Below are 20,225 nucleotides of genomic sequence, written 5' to 3' on the forward strand. Positions count from 1 at the left end.
CTCTTTGTGAATGTCCCCCTGCAAAATAGGCCTTGCGGTGTATGGATTTGCCAGCAATATGGTGGTCGTGTTTCCAAAATGGCAGCCACTATATTTCTACAGGAAGGCAGCTCAAGTGCATATTCTCTGATATGGACTATACAAGGATGATTCTCAGCTGCAGAGGAGTAGTTCCTCTTGTCACTAAATATGTGTATCTTAGCTGAGCTGAGCTCCCGTTGACTGCAAACAGCCAATGAGGTATAACAATGCTCCTAACTGCACATAATAAATTGGGTCTTGTAAAGGTATCAACAGCTACCAACAATCTGCTCTTCCCCAAAACATCAGTTAGTATTTTTATATTACAGTGAAATATAAAATTAATGTTCACAAGGTTTGTCCACCAGGGATATTTTACTGGTCTCTTTCTTTCATGCAGACTTGAAGGACATGTCTCTGATGACCCTGACAGCTGATGGACCTGATGAGCTCTTTGATGACATGAAACTGATTTTAAATGTTTCTGCTGGAGATGCAGATAAACTAAAAGTCTATCAAAACATAGGAAGTGAGTATTTTAAAGGGATATTTTATAGGCAAACAATAGTGCAATGAGAGAATGTTCTGATGCATTATAGCAGTGTTTCTCAACTCCAGTCCTCAGGACTCCTAACAAGCCAGATTTCCTTGATATCTTAACTACAGCCCAGGTGTAGATTCTTGCCCCTGGGCCCTGTGGTTTCTAGTTATGCCTCAGTCTTTAACTATGTGTTTAACTCATTTGTAGGCTGTTAAACATGGCTTTCTCTAGAAAGACATATTCATTGTATATTTTAGTAAAAACAACCGTTTGCTACACATGATTGTAGTTTTGCTAAAGCCACTGTGTTAAATACATTGCAATCTTCATGTTGTATCCCAGGGTCCAAGTATAGCCATGTCCTTGGGGAAGGAAAACTCTCCTATACAGTGAGCCGGGGTAACCTCGATGAGATAATCTTCAACGTGGAGGGTCTGAAGTTCCCAGATGTTGACTTTTCTGGACTTGTTTATATAAACCTAACGGTGCAGAATTATCTTGAAAAGGTGAGTGCTATAAAAACAAGGAAACTGAGTCATTTCTGCTGATTTCTATACCAACAATAAAGGGAGTAATTTGACTGCTGAGTGGTTAACAGACAAGGAAATTGAGTAATTTGTCTACCAAGTTTCTGACTAAAAAACACCAAATACATTTTATAAGCGTAGTACTGAGGTTATTCTCCACCTCCCACTAGTCATAGGAGCCGTCATATGGCACCGGGAACCCAAGTTCTGGTGAGGTTCATAGCAGCCAGTCTATTTCATTCAGTCATTATCTGTATTAACTAGTCATCATTATTATACTGCGCAGCATGTTCATCAGTGTATATAGCCATTGTTTAGATGAGAATTGCCTGGTATTTTGGGCTAGACTGTGCTTTTGGATGAAGCCAGACTGATATACTTTAGGAAATGTCTGTTCTGTGAAGTTTGGGCAGGAAGAGGCTATATCCTGGGTGGGTACCATCCCATAGGGTGGGCTATTAAGCACCATCTGTTCCCAGTTGAGCGTTTCTTTTTGGTTTTAGATTCCATAAGTATATATATATATACTCAAAATAATTTTAAAGTGAAGCATGTATATTATTACCATTGCTTATTACCGAGGGCCCTCAGTTGAGTAGGTCCGCTACTGGTAACTTGGGTTCCAAAATGGTGGCACCTATAACTAGGAGATGTATGAAATTGATTTAGTGTGTAATGTTCCTGTAAATGTACCTATACTTATTAAACTAATAGTAGAATTAAATAGAGAATCAGTACATTAGATGCAAACATCTTTATCATTATTTCATAATGCATCAGTGACCAAATGTAATTATTATTCTCATGTATTGTTGAAATATGTGTAGTTAAAGGGATAGTAAACACCAAAAATGTTATTGTTTAAAAAGATAGATAATCCCTTTATTTACCATTTCCAAGTTTTGCACAACCTACACTGTTATATGAAAGGGACAGTCAACACCAGAATTTTTGTTGTTTAAAAAGAAAGATAATCCCTTTATTACCCATTCCCCAGTTTTGCATATCCAACACAGTTATAAAAATACATGTTTTACCTCTTTTTATCTTGTATCTAAGCCTCTGCTGACTGCCCCCTTATTTCAGTTCTTTTGACAGACATGCAGTTTAGCCAATCAGTGCTCAGTCCTAGGTCACTTTACGTGCATGAGCTCAATGTTATCTATATGACACATGTGAACTAATGCCCTCTAGTGGTCAAAATGTATTCAGATTAGAGGCAGTCTTCAAGGTCTAAGAAATTAGCATATGAACCTCCTAGGTTTAGCTTTCAACTAAGAATACCAAGAGAAGAAAGCAAAATTGGTGATAAAAGTAAATTGGGAAGTTGCTTAAAATTGCATGCCCTATTTAAATCATGAAAGTTTTTTTTGGACTTGACTGTCCCTTTAATATACTTTTTACCTCTATAGTTACCTTGTATCTAAGCTTCTGCTGACTGCCTCCTTATCTCAGATCTTTTGACAGACTTGCATTTAAGGCAATTAGTGCTGACTCTTAAATAACTTCACATGCATGAGCACAATGTTATCTATATGAAACACATGAACTAACGCCCTACCTAGGTTTAGCTTTCAACTAAGAATAACAAGAGAAGAAAGCAAATTTGATGATAAAAGTAAATTAGAAAGTTTTTTAAAATGACACGCCCTATCTGAATCATGAAAGTTTATTTTGGACTTTACTATCCCTTATCCCTTTAAAGAACTGGACTAGACTTACCAGCATTTCCCAGATATCTTGGAGGAATAGCCAGAGTGAGACAGGTGTGTGGGTGGTGTTGGAAGTCTTCTTAGGGTTGGGGTATTCACAGGAGGACTCTAGTTGGTATAGTGCAGTGATTTCTATGCAGCTTTAATGTTCTCCTCTGTGCAGCCATGTCTATGATCATTAAATATAACTCAATAACATGGACATAATTAAAGGTATCTCAGAGGTCCCTAAGGGACACATCTGGCCCTACAACCAGTAGTGACATTGCTTCCTGTCTGGAAATGGTGATATGTAGATCCAGAACAATTACTTATTACATATGTTCTGCTTTTTAGATGGAGATATTTTCAGAGAGTGTGGTGTTCCGAATGGCACCGTGGATAATGACTCCAAGTACCTTGAAGCCACTTGAAGTCTATGTCTGCAGGTAACAATGGGAATTTCTTTTTTATATTGGTTTCCATGTCTATGTGTGATGCCCGAGAGCTTGTCAGATTATGTCATGATTGCACATCTCCCAACTGTCCCGAATATTGCAGGATTGTCATAGGTTGGGGTGTGTGCACACTCACCTGATGGGGAAAATGTCCTGGTTTGCAGGGACTGCACTGGCTCTGCCCACATCATCCATGGCTGTCTGTATTTTTGGCCTCCTGTCCTGGAATTCTGTCCGACATTCTATTTGGTGTGCTTGGCATTGGGTGAACTTGCATACCTCACAACATTGCCCAGGAACTTTGGGGGACAAGAGAGTGGGTGTGTTGTTGAGAGGTTATGCATAATTAGGGTGTGTTGAGGGTGGAGCTTAGCAGTTCCATGAAATGGGAACATTTGCTTTGATAGGGAAACTTGCATGAGGAACAGAGCTCTCAACCCGTGACAATCCCGCAAGAACTTGGACAGCTGGACTGCTGTTTACAGATAAGATTGTATAATACATTATTTCATATTTTGTGCATATTGTGTGCAATGTACATTGGGGTTTTTGGTGTGAAATTGGTGGGTGTGTCCAAAACCCTCATAACCTATGTCCTTGAAAATCTTTTTTCAAATAATGGCAACTATGTGAAAGATTCTCCTTTGGTCTTGTACCCTCCCATGCTGGTGCCTAAGAGGTCAAGCTTGGAGAGAAGCAATCTCTGTTCTCACTAATGGATCTAAGGCCCAGAGAAGTGCGTAACCAAAACCACCCATATTATAAAAATACGCAAATAAGGCTGTGACAATATTGCAGATAATGTCACTGATACATTCTACAAACTCTGCTACATTGTTGCCAAGAATATCTGCCAGTGTGTTAGGGTTAATGTTGTGGTGTGGGTTAGGAGTTAGGGTTAGCTTTAGGGTGGCATCAAGATGGTTAACCCTTTGGATGCTACAGATGGCTACTACACTTTGAAATACATCCAGAAAAGTTCAAAATAATTGCCCCACAGATGCTATTGCTTCATGCACACCCTATTAATAGGATAAAGTATACTTTCTCTGCTGTAATATTCCTGCAAACACAACATCACCCTGATATCCAGTGTGGTTTTATTATGGACAAGAGTTGCCTGAGCACCGTATTTTGGAAGGATGCCCTACAGCACTGATGTCATAAAGTCATTGTTCACATTTAAAGGGACAGGAATCATTTTGAGATTGTAATATAACAAGTTAAAAGGAGCATGAAACCCATAATTTCTCTCTCATGATTAAGATAAATGCAGTGACAACAGACAATAAAAACACATCTACCTGACAAAACAAAATGTACCACAATCTATACAATGTGTACTAGTATCACAACCTGGTTATGAACAACGCTATTAATTGTTATCCATTTGTATGTAAACCGCAGATATAGGGTTAGGTTACAAGTGGAGCGCTAATTTATTGCGCGCCTGCACATGCTGTAGCTCACCGTAGCAATTAGTGCTCATAAAATTAACCAGAGATCAGATCTCCAGTTAATTTTATAAATGTGCCCCGAAAATACAGTGGTGTTATTTTATTAAAAAATACAAATTGTAGCATTTTTATGTTTTAATAAAATAACTGCACAAAGTCATTTTTAACGCCTTTATATTGCGGTCTATAGGAACTGTGTGTTCCCTGTAAATATATATGTATCTGCTTATAGACATCTATATTTATGTATTACTGTGTATATTAACACATAAATATACAGGTATGTAAGCAGATACATATATATTTATGTATTACTGTGTATATTAACACATAAATATACAGGTATGTAAACAGATACATATATATTTATGTATTACTGTATATATTAACACATAAATATACAGGTATGTAAGCAGATAAATATATATTTATGTATTACTGTGTATATTAACACATAAATATACAGGTATGTAAGCAGATACATATATATTTATGTATTACTGTGTATATTAACACATAAATATACAGGTATGTAAACAGATACATATATATTTATGTATTACTGTGTATATTAACACATAAATATACAGGTATGTAAGCAGATACATATATATTTATGTATTACTGTGTATATTAACACATAAATATATAGGTATGTAAGCAGATACATATATATTTATGTATTACTGTGTATATTAACACATAAATATATAGGTATGTAAGCAGATACATATATATTTATGTATTACTGTGTATATTAACACATAAATATACAGGTATGTAAGCAGATACATATATATTTATGTATTACTGTGTATATTAACACATAAATATACAGTATAGGTATGTAAGCAGATACATATATATTTATGTATTACTGTGTATATTAACACATAAATATACAGTATAGGTATGTAAGCAGATACATATATATTTATGTATTACTGTGTATATTAACACATAAATATATAGGTATAGGTATGTAAGCAGATACATATATATTTATGTATTACTGTGTATATTAACACATAAATATATAGGTATGTAAGCAGATACATATATATTTATGTATTACTGTGTATATTAACACATAAATATATAGGTATGTAAGCAGATACATATATATTTATGTATTACTGTGTATATTAACACATAAATATATAGGTATGTAAGCAGATACATATATATTTATGTATTACTGTGTATATTAACACATAAATATACAGGTATGTAAACAGATACATATATATTTATGTATTACTGTGTATATTAACACATAAATATATAGGTATGTAAGCAGATACATATATATTTATGTATTACTGTGTATATTAACACATAAATATATAGGTATGTAAGCAGATACATATATATTTATGTATTACTGTGTATATTAACACATAAATATATAGGTATGTAAGCAGATACATATATATTTATGTATTACTGTGTATATTAACACATAAATATATAGGTATGTAAGCAGATACATATATATTTATGTATTACTGTGTATATTAACACATAAATATATAGGTATGTAAGCAGATACATATATATTTATGTATTACTGTGTATATTAACACATAAATATATAGGTATGTAAGCAGATACATATATATTTATGTATTACTGTGTATATTAACACATAAATATATAGGTATGTAAGCAGATACATATATATTTATGTATTACTGTGTATATTAACACATAAATATATAGGTATGTAAGCAGATACATATATATTTATGTATTACTGTGTATATTAACACATATACAGGTATGTAAGCAGATACATATATATTTATGTATTACTGTGTATATTAACACATAAATATATAGGTATGTAAGCAGATACATATATATTTATGTATTACTGTGTATATTAACACATAAATATATAGGTATGTAAGCAGATACATATATATTTATGTATTACTGTGTATATTAACACATAAATATACAGGTATGTAAGCAGATACATATATATTTATGTATTACTGTGTATATTAACACATAAATATATAGGTATGTAAGCAGATACATATATATTTATGTATTACTGTGTATATTAACACATAAATATATAGGTATGTAAGCAGATACATATATATTTATGTATTACTGTGTATATTAACACATAAATATATAGGTATGTAAGCAGATACATATATATTTATGTATTACTGTGTATATTAACACATAAATATATAGGTATGTAAGCAGATACATATATATTTATGTATTACTGTGTATATTAACACATAAATATATAGGTATGTAAGCAGATACATATATATTTATGTATTACTGTGTATATTAACACATAAATATATAGGTATGTAAGCAGATACATATATATTTATGTATTACTGTGTATATTAACACATAAATATACAGGTATGTAAGCAGATACATATATATTTATGTATTACTGTGTATATTAACACATAAATATATAGGTATGTAAGCAGATACATATATATTTATGTATTACTGTGTATATTAACACATAAATATATAGGTATGTAAGCAGATACATATATATTTATGTATTACTGTGTATATTAACACATAAATATATAGGTATGTAAGCAGATACATATATATTTATGTATTACTGTGTATATTAACACATAAATATATAGGTATGTAAGCAGATACATATATATTTATGTATTACTGTGTATATTAACACATAAATATATAGGTATGTAAGCAGATACATATATATTTATGTATTACTGTGTATATTAACACATAAATATACAGGTATGTAAGCAGATACATATATATTTATGTATTACTGTGTATATTAACACATAAATATATAGGTATGTAAGCAGATACATATATATTTATGTATTACTGTGTATATTAACACATAAATATATAGGTATGTAAGCAGATACATATATATTTATGTATTACTGTGTATATTAACACATAAATATATAGGTATGTAAGCAGATACATATATATTTATGTATTACTGTGTATATTAACACATAAATATATAGGTATGTAAGCAGATACATATATATTTATGTATTACTGTGTATATTAACACATAAATATATAGGTATGTAAGCAGATACATATATATTTATGTATTACTGTGTATATTAACACATAAATATATAGGTATGTAAGCAGATACATATATATTTATGTATTACTGTGTATATTAACACATAAATATATAGGTATGTAAGCAGATACATATATATTTATGTATTACTGTGTATATTAACACATAAATATATAGGTATGTAAGCAGATACATATATATTTATGTATTACTGTGTATATTAACACATAAATATACAGGTATGTAAGCAGATACATATATATTTATGTATTACTGTGTATATTAACACATAAATATATAGGTATGTAAGCAGATACATATATATTTATGTATTACTGTGTATATTAACACATAAATATATAGGTATGTAAGCAGATACATATATATTTATGTATTACTGTGTATATTAACACATAAATATATAGGTATGTAAGCAGATACATATATATTTATGTATTACTGTGTATATTAACACATAAATATATAGGTATGTAAGCAGATACATATATATTTATGTATTACTGTGTATATTAACACATAAATATATAGGTATGTAAGCAGATACATATATATTTATGTATTACTGTGTATATTAACACATAAATATACAGGTATGTAAGCAGATACATATATATTTATGTATTACTGTGTATATTAACACATAAATATATAGGTATGTAAGCAGATACATATATATTTATGTATTACTGTGTATATTAACACATAAATATATAGGTATGTAAGCAGATACATATATATTTATGTATTACTGTGTATATTAACACATAAATATATAGGTATGTAAGCAGATACATATATATTTATGTATTACTGTGTATATTAACACATAAATATATAGGTATGTAAGCAGATACATATATATTTATGTATTACTGTGTATATTAACACATAAATATATAGGTATGTAAGCAGATACATATATATTTATGTATTACTGTGTATATTAACACATAAATATATAGGTATGTAAGCAGATACATATATATTTATGTATTACTGTGTATATTAACACATAAATATATAGGTATGTAAGCAGATACATATATATTTATGTATTACTGTGTATATTAACACATAAATATACAGGTATGTAAGCAGATACATATATATTTATGTATTACTGTGTATATTAACACATAAATATATAGGTATGTAAGCAGATACATATATATTTATGTATTACTGTGTATATTAACACATAAATATATAGGTATGTAAGCAGATACATATATATTTATGTATTACTGTGTATATTAACACATAAATATATAGGTATGTAAGCAGATACATATATATTTATGTATTACTGTGTATATTAACACATAAATATATAGGTATGTAAGCAGATACATATATATTTATGTATTACTGTGTATATTAACACATAAATATATAGGTATGTAAGCAGATACATATATATTTATGTATTACTGTGTATATTAACACATAAATATATAGGTATGTAAGCAGATACATATATATTTATGTATTACTGTGTATATTAACACATAAATATATAGGTATGTAAGCAGATACATATATATTTATGTATTACTGTGTATATTAACACATAAATATATAGGTATGTAAGCAGATACATATATATTTATGTATTACTGTGTATATTAACACATAAATATATAGGTATGTAAGCAGATACATATATATTTATGTATTACTGTGTATATTAACACATAAATATACAGGTATGTAAGCAGATACATATATATTTATGTATTACTGTGTATATTAACACATAAATATATAGGTATGTAAGCAGATACATATATATTTATGTATTACTGTGTATATTAACACATAAATATATAGGTATGTAAACAGATACATATATATTTATGTATTACTGTGTATATTAACACATAAATATACAGGTATGTAAGCAGATACATATATATTTATGTATTACTGTGTATATTAACACATAAATATATAGGTATGTAAGCAGATACATATATATTTATGTATTACTGTGTATATTAACACATAAATATACAGTATAGGTATGTAAGCAGATACATATATATTTATGTATTACTGTGTATATTAACACATAAATATATAGGTATGTAAGCAGATACATATATATTTATATATTACTGTGTATATTAACACATAAATATATAGGTATGTAAGCAGATACATATATATTTATGTATTACTGTGTATATTAACATATAAATATACAGGTATGTAAGCAGATACATATATATTTATGTATTACTGTGTATATTTACACATAAATATACAGTATAGGTATGTAAGCAGATACATATATATTTATGTATTACTGTGTATATTAACACATAAATATACAGTATAGGTATGTAAGCAGATACATATATATTTATGTATTACTGTGTATATTAACACATAAATATATAGGTATGTAAGCAGATACATATATATTTATGTATTACTGTGTATATTTACACATAAATATATAGGTATGTAAGCAGATAAATATATATTTATGTATTACTGTGTATATTAACACATAAATATACAGTATAGGTATGTAAGCAGATACATATATATTTATGTATTACTGTGTATATTAACACATAAATATATAGGTATGTAAGCAGATACATATATATTTATGTATTACTGTGTATATTAACACATAAATATATAGGTATGTAAGCAGATACATATATATTTATGTATTACTGTGTATATTAACACATAAATATATAGGTATGTAAGCAGATAAATATATATTTATGTATTACTGTGTATATTAACACATAAATATATAGGTATGTAAGCAGATACATATATATTTATGTATTACTGTGTATATTTACACATAAATATATAGGTATGTAAGCAGATGAATATATATTTATGTATTACTGTGTATATTAACACATAAATATACAGTATAGGTATGTAAGCAGATACATATATATTTATGTATTACTGTGTATATTAACACATAAATATACAGTATAGGTATGTAAGCAGATACATATATATTTATGTATTACTGTGTATATTAACACATAAATATATAGGTATGTAAGCAGATACATATATATTTATGTATTACTGTGTATATTAACACATAAATATACAGGTATGTAAGCAGATACATATATATTTATGTATTACTGTGTATATTAACACATAAATATATAGGTATGTAAGCAGATACATATATATTTATGTATTACTGTGTATATTAACACATAAATATATAGGTATGTAAGCAGATACATATATATTTATGTATTACTGTGTATATTAACACATAAATATACAGTATAGGTATGTAAGCAGATACATATATATTTATGTATTACTGTGTATATTAACACATAAATATATAGGTATGTAAGCAGATACATATATATTTATGTATTACTGTGTATATTAACACATAAATATACAGGTATGTAAGCAGATACATATATATTTATGTATTACTGTGTATATTAACACATAAATATATAGGTATGTAAGCAGATACATATATATTTATGTATTACTGTGTATATTAACACATAAATATATAGGTATGTAAGCAGATACATATATATTTATGTATTACTGTGTATATTAACACATAAATATATAGGTATGTAAGCAGATACATATATATTTATGTATTACTGTGTATATTAACACATAAATATATAGGTATGTAAGCAGATACATATATATTTATGTATTACTGTGTATATTAACACATAAATATATAGGTATGTAAGCAGATACATATATATTTATGTATTACTGTGTATATTAACACATAAATATATAGGTATGTAAGCAGATACATATATATTTATGTATTACTGTGTATATTAACACATAAATATATAGGTATGTAAGCAGATACATATATATTTATGTATTACTGTGTATATTAACACATAAATATATAGGTATGTAAGCAGATACATATATATTTATGTATTACTGTGTATATTAACACATAAATATATAGGTATGTAAGCAGATACATATATATTTATGTATTACTGTGTATATTAACATATAAATATATAGGTATGTAAGCAGATACATATATATTTATGTATTACTGTGTATATTAACACATAAATATACAGTATAGGTATGTAAGCAGATACATATATATTTATGTATTACTGTGTATATTAACACATAAATATATAGGTATGTAAGCAGATACATATATATTTATGTATTACTGTGTATATTAACACATAAATATATAGGTATGTAAACAGATACATATATATTTATGTATTACTGTGTATATTAACACATAAATATATAGGTATGTAAGCAGATACATATATATTTATGTATTACTGTGTATATTAACACATAAATATATAGGTATGTAAGCAGATACATATATATTTATGTATTACTGTGTATATTAACACATAAATATATAGGTATGTAAGCAGATACATATATATTTATGTATTACTGTGTATATTAACACATAAATATACAGGTATGTAAGCAGATACATATATATTTATGTATTACTGTGTATATTAACACATAAATATACAGGTATGTAAGCAGATACATATATATTTATGTATTACTGTGTATATTAACACATAAATAATATATAGGTATGTAAGCAGATACATATATATTTATGTATTACTGTGTATATTAACACATAAATATATAGGTATGTAAGCAGATACATATATATTTATGTATTACTGTGTATATTAACACATAAATAATATATAGGTATGTAAGCAGATACATATATATTTATGTATTACTGTGTATATTAACACATAAATAATATATAGGTATGTAAGCAGATACATATATATTTATGTATTACTGTGTATATTAACACATAAATATATAGGTATGTAAGCAGATACATATATATTTATGTATTACTGTGTATATTAACACATAAATATATAGGTATGTAAGCAGATACATATATATTTATGTATTACTGTGTATATTAACACATAAATATATAGGTATGTAAGCAGATACATATATATTTATGTATTACTGTGTATATTAACACATAAATATATAGGTATGTAAGCAGATACATATATATTTATGTATTACTGTGTATATTAACACATAAATATACAGTATAGGTATGTAAGCAGATACATATATATTTATGTATTACTGTGTATATTAACACATAAATATACAGTATAGGTATGTAAGCAGATACATATATATTTATGTATTACTGTGTATATTAACACATAAATATATAGGTATGTAAGCAGATACATATATATTTATGTATTACTGTGTATATTAACACATAAATATACAGGTATGTAAGCAGATACATATATATTTATGTATTACTGTGTATATTAACACATAAATATACAGGTATGTAAGCAGATACATATATATTTATGTATTACTGTGTATATTAACACATAAATATACAGGTATGTAAGCAGATACATATATATTTATGTATTACTGTGTATATTAACACATAAATATATAGGTATGTAAGCAGATACATATATATTTATGTATTACTGTGTATATTAACACATAAATATATAGGTATGTAAGCAGATACATATATATTTATGTATTACTGTGTATATTAACACATAAATATACAGGTATGTAAGCAGATACATATATATTTATGTATTACTGTGTATATTAACACATAAATATATAGGTATGTAAACAGATACATATATATTTATGTATTACTGTGTATATTAACACATAAATATACAGTATAGGTATGTAAGCAGATACATATATATTTATGTATTACTGTGTATATTAACACATAAATATATAGGTATGTGAGCAGATACATATATATTTATGTATTACTGTGTATATTAACACATAAATATATAGGTATGTAAGCAGATACATATATATTTATGTATTACTGTGTATATTAACACATAAATATACAGGTATGTAAGCAGATAAATATATATTTATGTATTACTGTGTATATTAACACATAAATATATAGGTATGTAAGCAGATACATATATATTTATGTATTACTGTGTATATTAACACATAAATATATAGGTATGTAAGCAGATACATATATATTTATGTATTACTGTGTATATTAACACATAAATATATAGGTATGTAAGCAGATACATATATATTTATGTATTACTGTGTATATTAACACATAAATATATAGGTATGTAAGCAGATACATATATATTTATGTATTACTGTGTATATTAACACATAAATATATAGGTATGTAAGCAGATACATATATATTTATGTATTACTGTGTATATTAACACATAAATATATAGGTATGTAAGCAGATACATATATATTTATGTATTACTGTGTATATTAACACATAAATATATAAGTATGTAAGCAGATACATATATATTTATGTATTACTGTGTATATTAACACATAAATATATAGGTATGTAAGCAGATACATATATATTTATGTATTACTGTGTATATTAACACATAAATATATAGGTATGTAAGCAGATACATATATATTTATGTATTACTGTGTATATTAACACATAAATATATAGGTATGTAAGCAGATACATATATATTTATGTATTACTGTGTATATTAACACATAAATATATAGGTATGTAAGCAGATACATATATATTTATGTATTACTGTGTATATTAACACATAAATATACAGTATAGGTAGGTAAGCAGATACATATATATTTATGTATTACTGTGTATATTAACACATAAATATATAGGTATGTAAGCAGATACATATATATTTATGTATTACTGTGTATATTAACACATAAATATATAGGTATGTAAGCAGATACATATATATTTATGTATTACTGTGTATATTAACACATACATATATAGTTATGTAAGCAGATACATATATATTTATGTATTACTGTGTATATTAACACATAAATATATAGGTATGTAAGCAGATACATATATATTTATGTATTACTGTGTATATTAACACATAAATATATAGGTATGTAAGCAGATACATATATATTTATGTATTACTGTGTATATTAACACATAAATATACAGGTATGTAAGCAGATAAATATATATTTATGTATTACTGTGTATATTAACACATAAATATATAGGTATGTAAGCAGATACATATATATTTATGTATTACTGTGTATATTAACACATAAATATATAGGTATGTAAGCAGATACATATATATTTATGTATTACTGTGTATATTAACACATAAATATATAGGTATGTAAGCAGATACATATATATTTATGTATTACTGTGTATATTAACACATACATATACAGTATAGGTATGTAAGCAGATACATATATATTTATGTATTACTGTGTATATTAACACATAAATATATAGGTATGTAAGCAGATACATATATATTTATGTATTACTGTATATATTAACACATAAATATATAGGTATGTAAGCAGATACATATATATTTATGTATTACTGTGTATATTAACACATACATATACAGTATAGGTATGTAAGCAGATACATATATATTTATGTATTACTGTGTATATTAACACATAAATATATAGGTATGTAAACAGATACATATATATTTATGTATTACTGTGTATATTAACACATAAATATATAGGTATGTAAGCAGATACATATATATTTATGTATTACTGTGTATATTAACACATAAATATACAGGTATGTAAGCAGATACATATATATTTATGTATTACTGTGTATATTAACACATAAATATATAGGTATGTAAGCAGATACATATATATTTATGTATTACTGTGTATATTAACACATAAATATATAGGTATGTAAGCAGATACATATATATTTATGTATTACTGTGTATATTAACACATAAATATATAGGTATGTAAACAGATACATATATATTTATGTATTACTGTGTATATTAACACATAAATATATAGGTATGTAAGCAGATACATATATATTTATGTATTACTGTGTATATTAACACATAAATATATAGGTATGTAAGCAGATACATATATATTTATGTATTACTGTGTATATTAACACATAAATATACAGGTATGTAAGCAGATACATATATATTTATGTATTACTGTGTATATTAACACATAAATATATAGGTATGTAAGCAGATACATATATATTTATGTATTACTGTGTATATTAACACATAAATATATAGGTATGTAAACAGATACATATATATTTATGTATTACTGTGTATATTAACACATAAATATATAGGTATGTAAGCAGATACATATATATTTATGTATTACTGTGTATATTAACACATAAATATATAGGTATGTAAGCAGATACATATATATTTATGTATTACTGTGTATATTAACACATAAATATATAGGTATGTAAGCAGATACATATATATTTATGTTTTACTGTGTATATTAACACATAAATATATAGGTATGTATCAGATACATATATATTTAGATTTGCTGCCCATCGCTGCGTTACTTGCCCCCTTCACTGCACTAGGTTATCTGCCGTGTCTCACCGCATGAGAACGAGGCTCCCTTTGGAGCCTATGGAAGTGCGCTCTTGTGAGCACAATGCTTCCATGCAATGCGAACACGAGGTCGCATTTGCATTGCACCTCACTTGTAATACCAGTGCACATTTGCGTGCGCATGTATTACTTAGTTGAGTGCAAATATCGCTTTCAGGTAAGCGATATTTAGTGCTCAACTTGTAATCTGGCCCATAATCTATAATCAATGTTCCCTTTAAGTCCCAGCATCGAAACAGTTAATTAGAGCAGTTAGCAAACACTATACAATGCAGACTGCAAGGTCTGGTTCCCTTATTAACTGTTTTATTGCTGGGCCTCTTACAATACTGGCTTTAGGGGGAACACTGTATGCAATGCTTAGTAAAATCAAACATATTTGTTAGAATGCTATAATAATGGTCATATATAAAGTGAAATAAAATAATGTTCATATACCTGCTTCTTTATCTTATATTTGTCCATAAACCAATCACCAATACTTGGAGAGAACAATGGAAAATGAACATTTTATTACCTTATCTCTTCTATACCCCACTGGGAGTGTAATTTCTTCTGCTGGCTGTTTTAATACAGCTTGGCCTTGAGGCCAAAAACTTTCAGGATGGGTGGGGAAACCACAGGCTAAATAAACAAATTAAAATGCCAATATAAGGGCAATGGAAATACTTGTAAACAATTTAATACACTCCAGCAGGTAAAGTTCATCATTGGGAAGAAATTAAAAGGGAGATTTTTTTTGAGTAAACTGTCCCTTAAAGTAATTGTTATCTGTCCATTTACCATTCTTATTTTAACTTGCATATTATTCTTAGTGTGCCGGATAATAAAGAATTTGTGAAAGAGCTGACTGCGCTGGTAGAAAAAGCCAGATGTAAATTAACAATTTGCCCAGAGATCTACAATGCCAAAGACCGCTGGATCCAGGTGAGTTGATCCCAAGAATCCTGTTATATATAACTGTGCACAATGGTAGCGGCACTTTCTACAAATACAAGGACTAACACAGAAACAGATAAAATAGTGGTCTCCAGAAACCACAGAGTCAAAAGTAGGGGGGGGGCACTGCCAAAGACCTAATATACATTTTTGTACTATTTGTGAATGGGCTGCAGTGGGAGGGGCTGAGCTGTGGGTGTGTCATGGGCTGGAAGTACTCTGGGCGTGTCTTGTGTATAGCGGTTGTTAGTAAAACACTTTACTGGTAGTGATGATCATAGTTGTGGGGCCACATTATGCTGGGTGACTAGTCCCCCCTTGGCCTCCTCTGAAGATGCAGATGAGATAAAAAGGGTTAACTGCAATGGAAATTGTGACTCTGTTTTTTGACAGGGACACAGTTGTTAATAGGTAATTAAAATCAGCTTTTTACTTGTGACAAAAACAAACAAATATCTTTGTCAACTGCTTATTAACAAAATGTATTACAGTTTAAATAAAAATGAAACCTATTTTTTTCAGGATATAGATAGAGCTTACAACAAAAATAAAAATAAATACTTTCAAATTGTGTTCTATTATCAAATTTAGTTTGTTTTCTTGGGATCCTTTGTTGAAAAGCAGATTAGTAAGCTCAGGAGTGTGCATGTGTTTGAAGCACTCTATATCAGCAGTTGTTAGATACTTTTTAGCACTAGATGGTAGCAGTATTTGTGCAATGTATAATATTATTGAAAGCATTGTTGCAATACTTCTGCTATATTGTTCCCCATAAAGAGCACACTCCTGAGCCTACCTATTTATGCTTTCCAACAAAGTATGCAAAAAGAACAAAGTAAATTTGACAATATAAGTAAATTAAGATTTTTAAATAATTGTATGTTCCACCTGAAGCCTGAAAGAACAAAAAACTGGGTTTCTATCCCTACAAAGAACCTCCTATTTTTGTTTTAAATAGCTGATTGTGTTTATACACTGAAGTCTTATTGGGGCTTTTTTGTATGAAAAAGAGATGTATAAACACAAGAGATATATATACATATATTAAATAGTGTTTCTGTAGTGGATCAGAAACAGATTAATGTATATTTTCCAGGCTTTGGATTTGGATGTTTTATGCTTTATAATTGCTTGAATAAATATAGGCCAATGACTGACCAAATAGGTGTAGAGTTTCTCCAGGTTTCTCTTTTCTATGCCGTCATCTCCCACCTTCTTTGCAGGATGAAATGGAGTTTGGATATACAGAAGCACCACACAAGCGTTTGCCAGTGGTGTTTGACTCTCCCAGAAACCGTGGACTTGCAGGATTTCCACACAGGTCGGTGTTGGTAAGTTAGGTGTCTATGCCCTGTTACCAGGAGTGATGGAATGTCACATTAAAAAACATTGCATGAACATAATGCCTGACTGGCCCTGTTTAATTACTATGGAGGCACCAGATTGTGGAAATCCCAATAATTAGGCAACTATCTTTGGGTTCTGTTTGGTAACACTCAGAAATGCAGTGAAAGGCAAGATGGTTCCTTCTACCACACAGTTGGGGTATGAAATATGAGAAATTAGGAAGTAGACAGTAGGTGAAAACTTGGTTGGTAATGGACAATGAAAGCATCAAGACACCCTGGATTTGTTTGTAAAGAAAGATGGAGGCTGAGTACTAAGGGGAGGTGATAAAGATAGGGAAATAGTAGAAGGGAAGACTGATGTGTAGAGCTCCTGGAGAATAATATAAAAAAGGAGCTAGAAGTAAAAAGAAGCAATTGAGGATAAAAAGAAGAGATAAAAAAGGGAGACATTTAGTAGAGGGAATTGAATGCAATGGGAAGTGCATATACTTTCAGATGTACAACATGGCTAAAGTGATTAATGAAATAATATAATTGTATTTAATACTGTGCTCTGCTATGATTCTGTCTCATCCAGGGACCAGATTTTGGTTATGTAACCAGGGAACCTGAAAACGAAAAAGAGGTAAACACCTTGGATGCATTTGGGAATTTAGAGGTCAGTCCTCCAGTGACGGTTAATGGGAAGAGCTATCCATTTGGAAGAATTCTGTATGGCAGTGGGTTACCCAAGTAAGCTTTTGGTTTACTGTTGATTATGCCAACAATTCTACTTAAGAGCACTTAGGGTTTTCTAAATTTGTATGTTGACAGTAGTGTCCCGGCAGGGACATAAAATGTTCAAAAAGCCTAAAGGTGTTAGTGAAGTAAGTTGAGTCCTGGTTACAGGGAACAGGAGACCTTGTTTGTTAAAAACATGAGCTAAGCATGAGCTAAGAATGATTGAGGCTGATAACCCTCTAGAAAAGTAATGTGAGAAGCTAAGAAAATCTCTACAACAATGGCAAAATGTGATTTTTGAAAGGCAAATGAAAAATATTTTAAGAGAAATCATCGGAGAACCATTGGATTGGAATAGAGTTGGCAAGGGGATCTCAAATTAAAGTATCTACTGAGTTAAGAGGGACATGTAAGTCAAACCTTTCATGATTCAGATAAAGCATTGACCTCATTATTTTAGTCTTCTGTGTTGAAACTTGACCCCTTTCCATGAGAACATACTGAGGTAGGCTCAAGAGCGTGTGCGTATCTTGGGTTCTATATCTGTGCAGAAGTGTTTGTAGCAATGTTATAAAAGCTGAGGTAGTGACAGCAGGGAACACCCACAGCTCTACTGCACACACTATTTGTATGTCTCCTATCCAATGATACACTCTCAGCTTGTGCTCAGACTTGTTTCTTAAATATGGTTTCTAGCTATATAGATTAGTTTACCAAAGAGGTTTATCATAGAGTGTCTGAAGCTACTGTGCTGCTCCCTCTACAGCAGGGGTCAGCAACCTTGGCACCCTAGATGTTTTGGAACTACATTTCCCATGATACTCAGCCAGCCTAAAGAGTGTCTGAGCATCATGGGAAATGTAGTTCCAAAACAAATGGATGCAAAGA

The 20,225-nt window shown here is 28.8% G+C and overlaps 1 protein-coding gene across 1 annotated transcript in view; it reads left to right on the plus strand.

Moving 5' to 3' along the window:
• The window catches only part of LOC128638360 (protein-arginine deiminase type-1-like), a 94,124-nt gene that overhangs the window by 59,083 nt on the left and 14,816 nt on the right, over positions 1–20,225 (plus strand). Inside the window, exons 6-11 of the mRNA XM_053690266.1 lie at positions 422–550; positions 905–1,068; positions 3,138–3,229; positions 17,145–17,256; positions 18,492–18,599; positions 19,195–19,349. Of these exons, the coding sequence (XP_053546241.1) occupies positions 422–550; positions 905–1,068; positions 3,138–3,229; positions 17,145–17,256; positions 18,492–18,599; positions 19,195–19,349 (760 nt within the window). The remainder of the gene's footprint in view (positions 1–421; positions 551–904; positions 1,069–3,137; positions 3,230–17,144; positions 17,257–18,491; positions 18,600–19,194; positions 19,350–20,225) is intronic.

This window comes from Bombina bombina, chromosome 8, assembly GCF_027579735.1.
Source record: "Bombina bombina isolate aBomBom1 chromosome 8, aBomBom1.pri, whole genome shotgun sequence".
NCBI classification, from domain to species: Eukaryota; Metazoa; Chordata; class Amphibia; order Anura; family Bombinatoridae; genus Bombina; species Bombina bombina.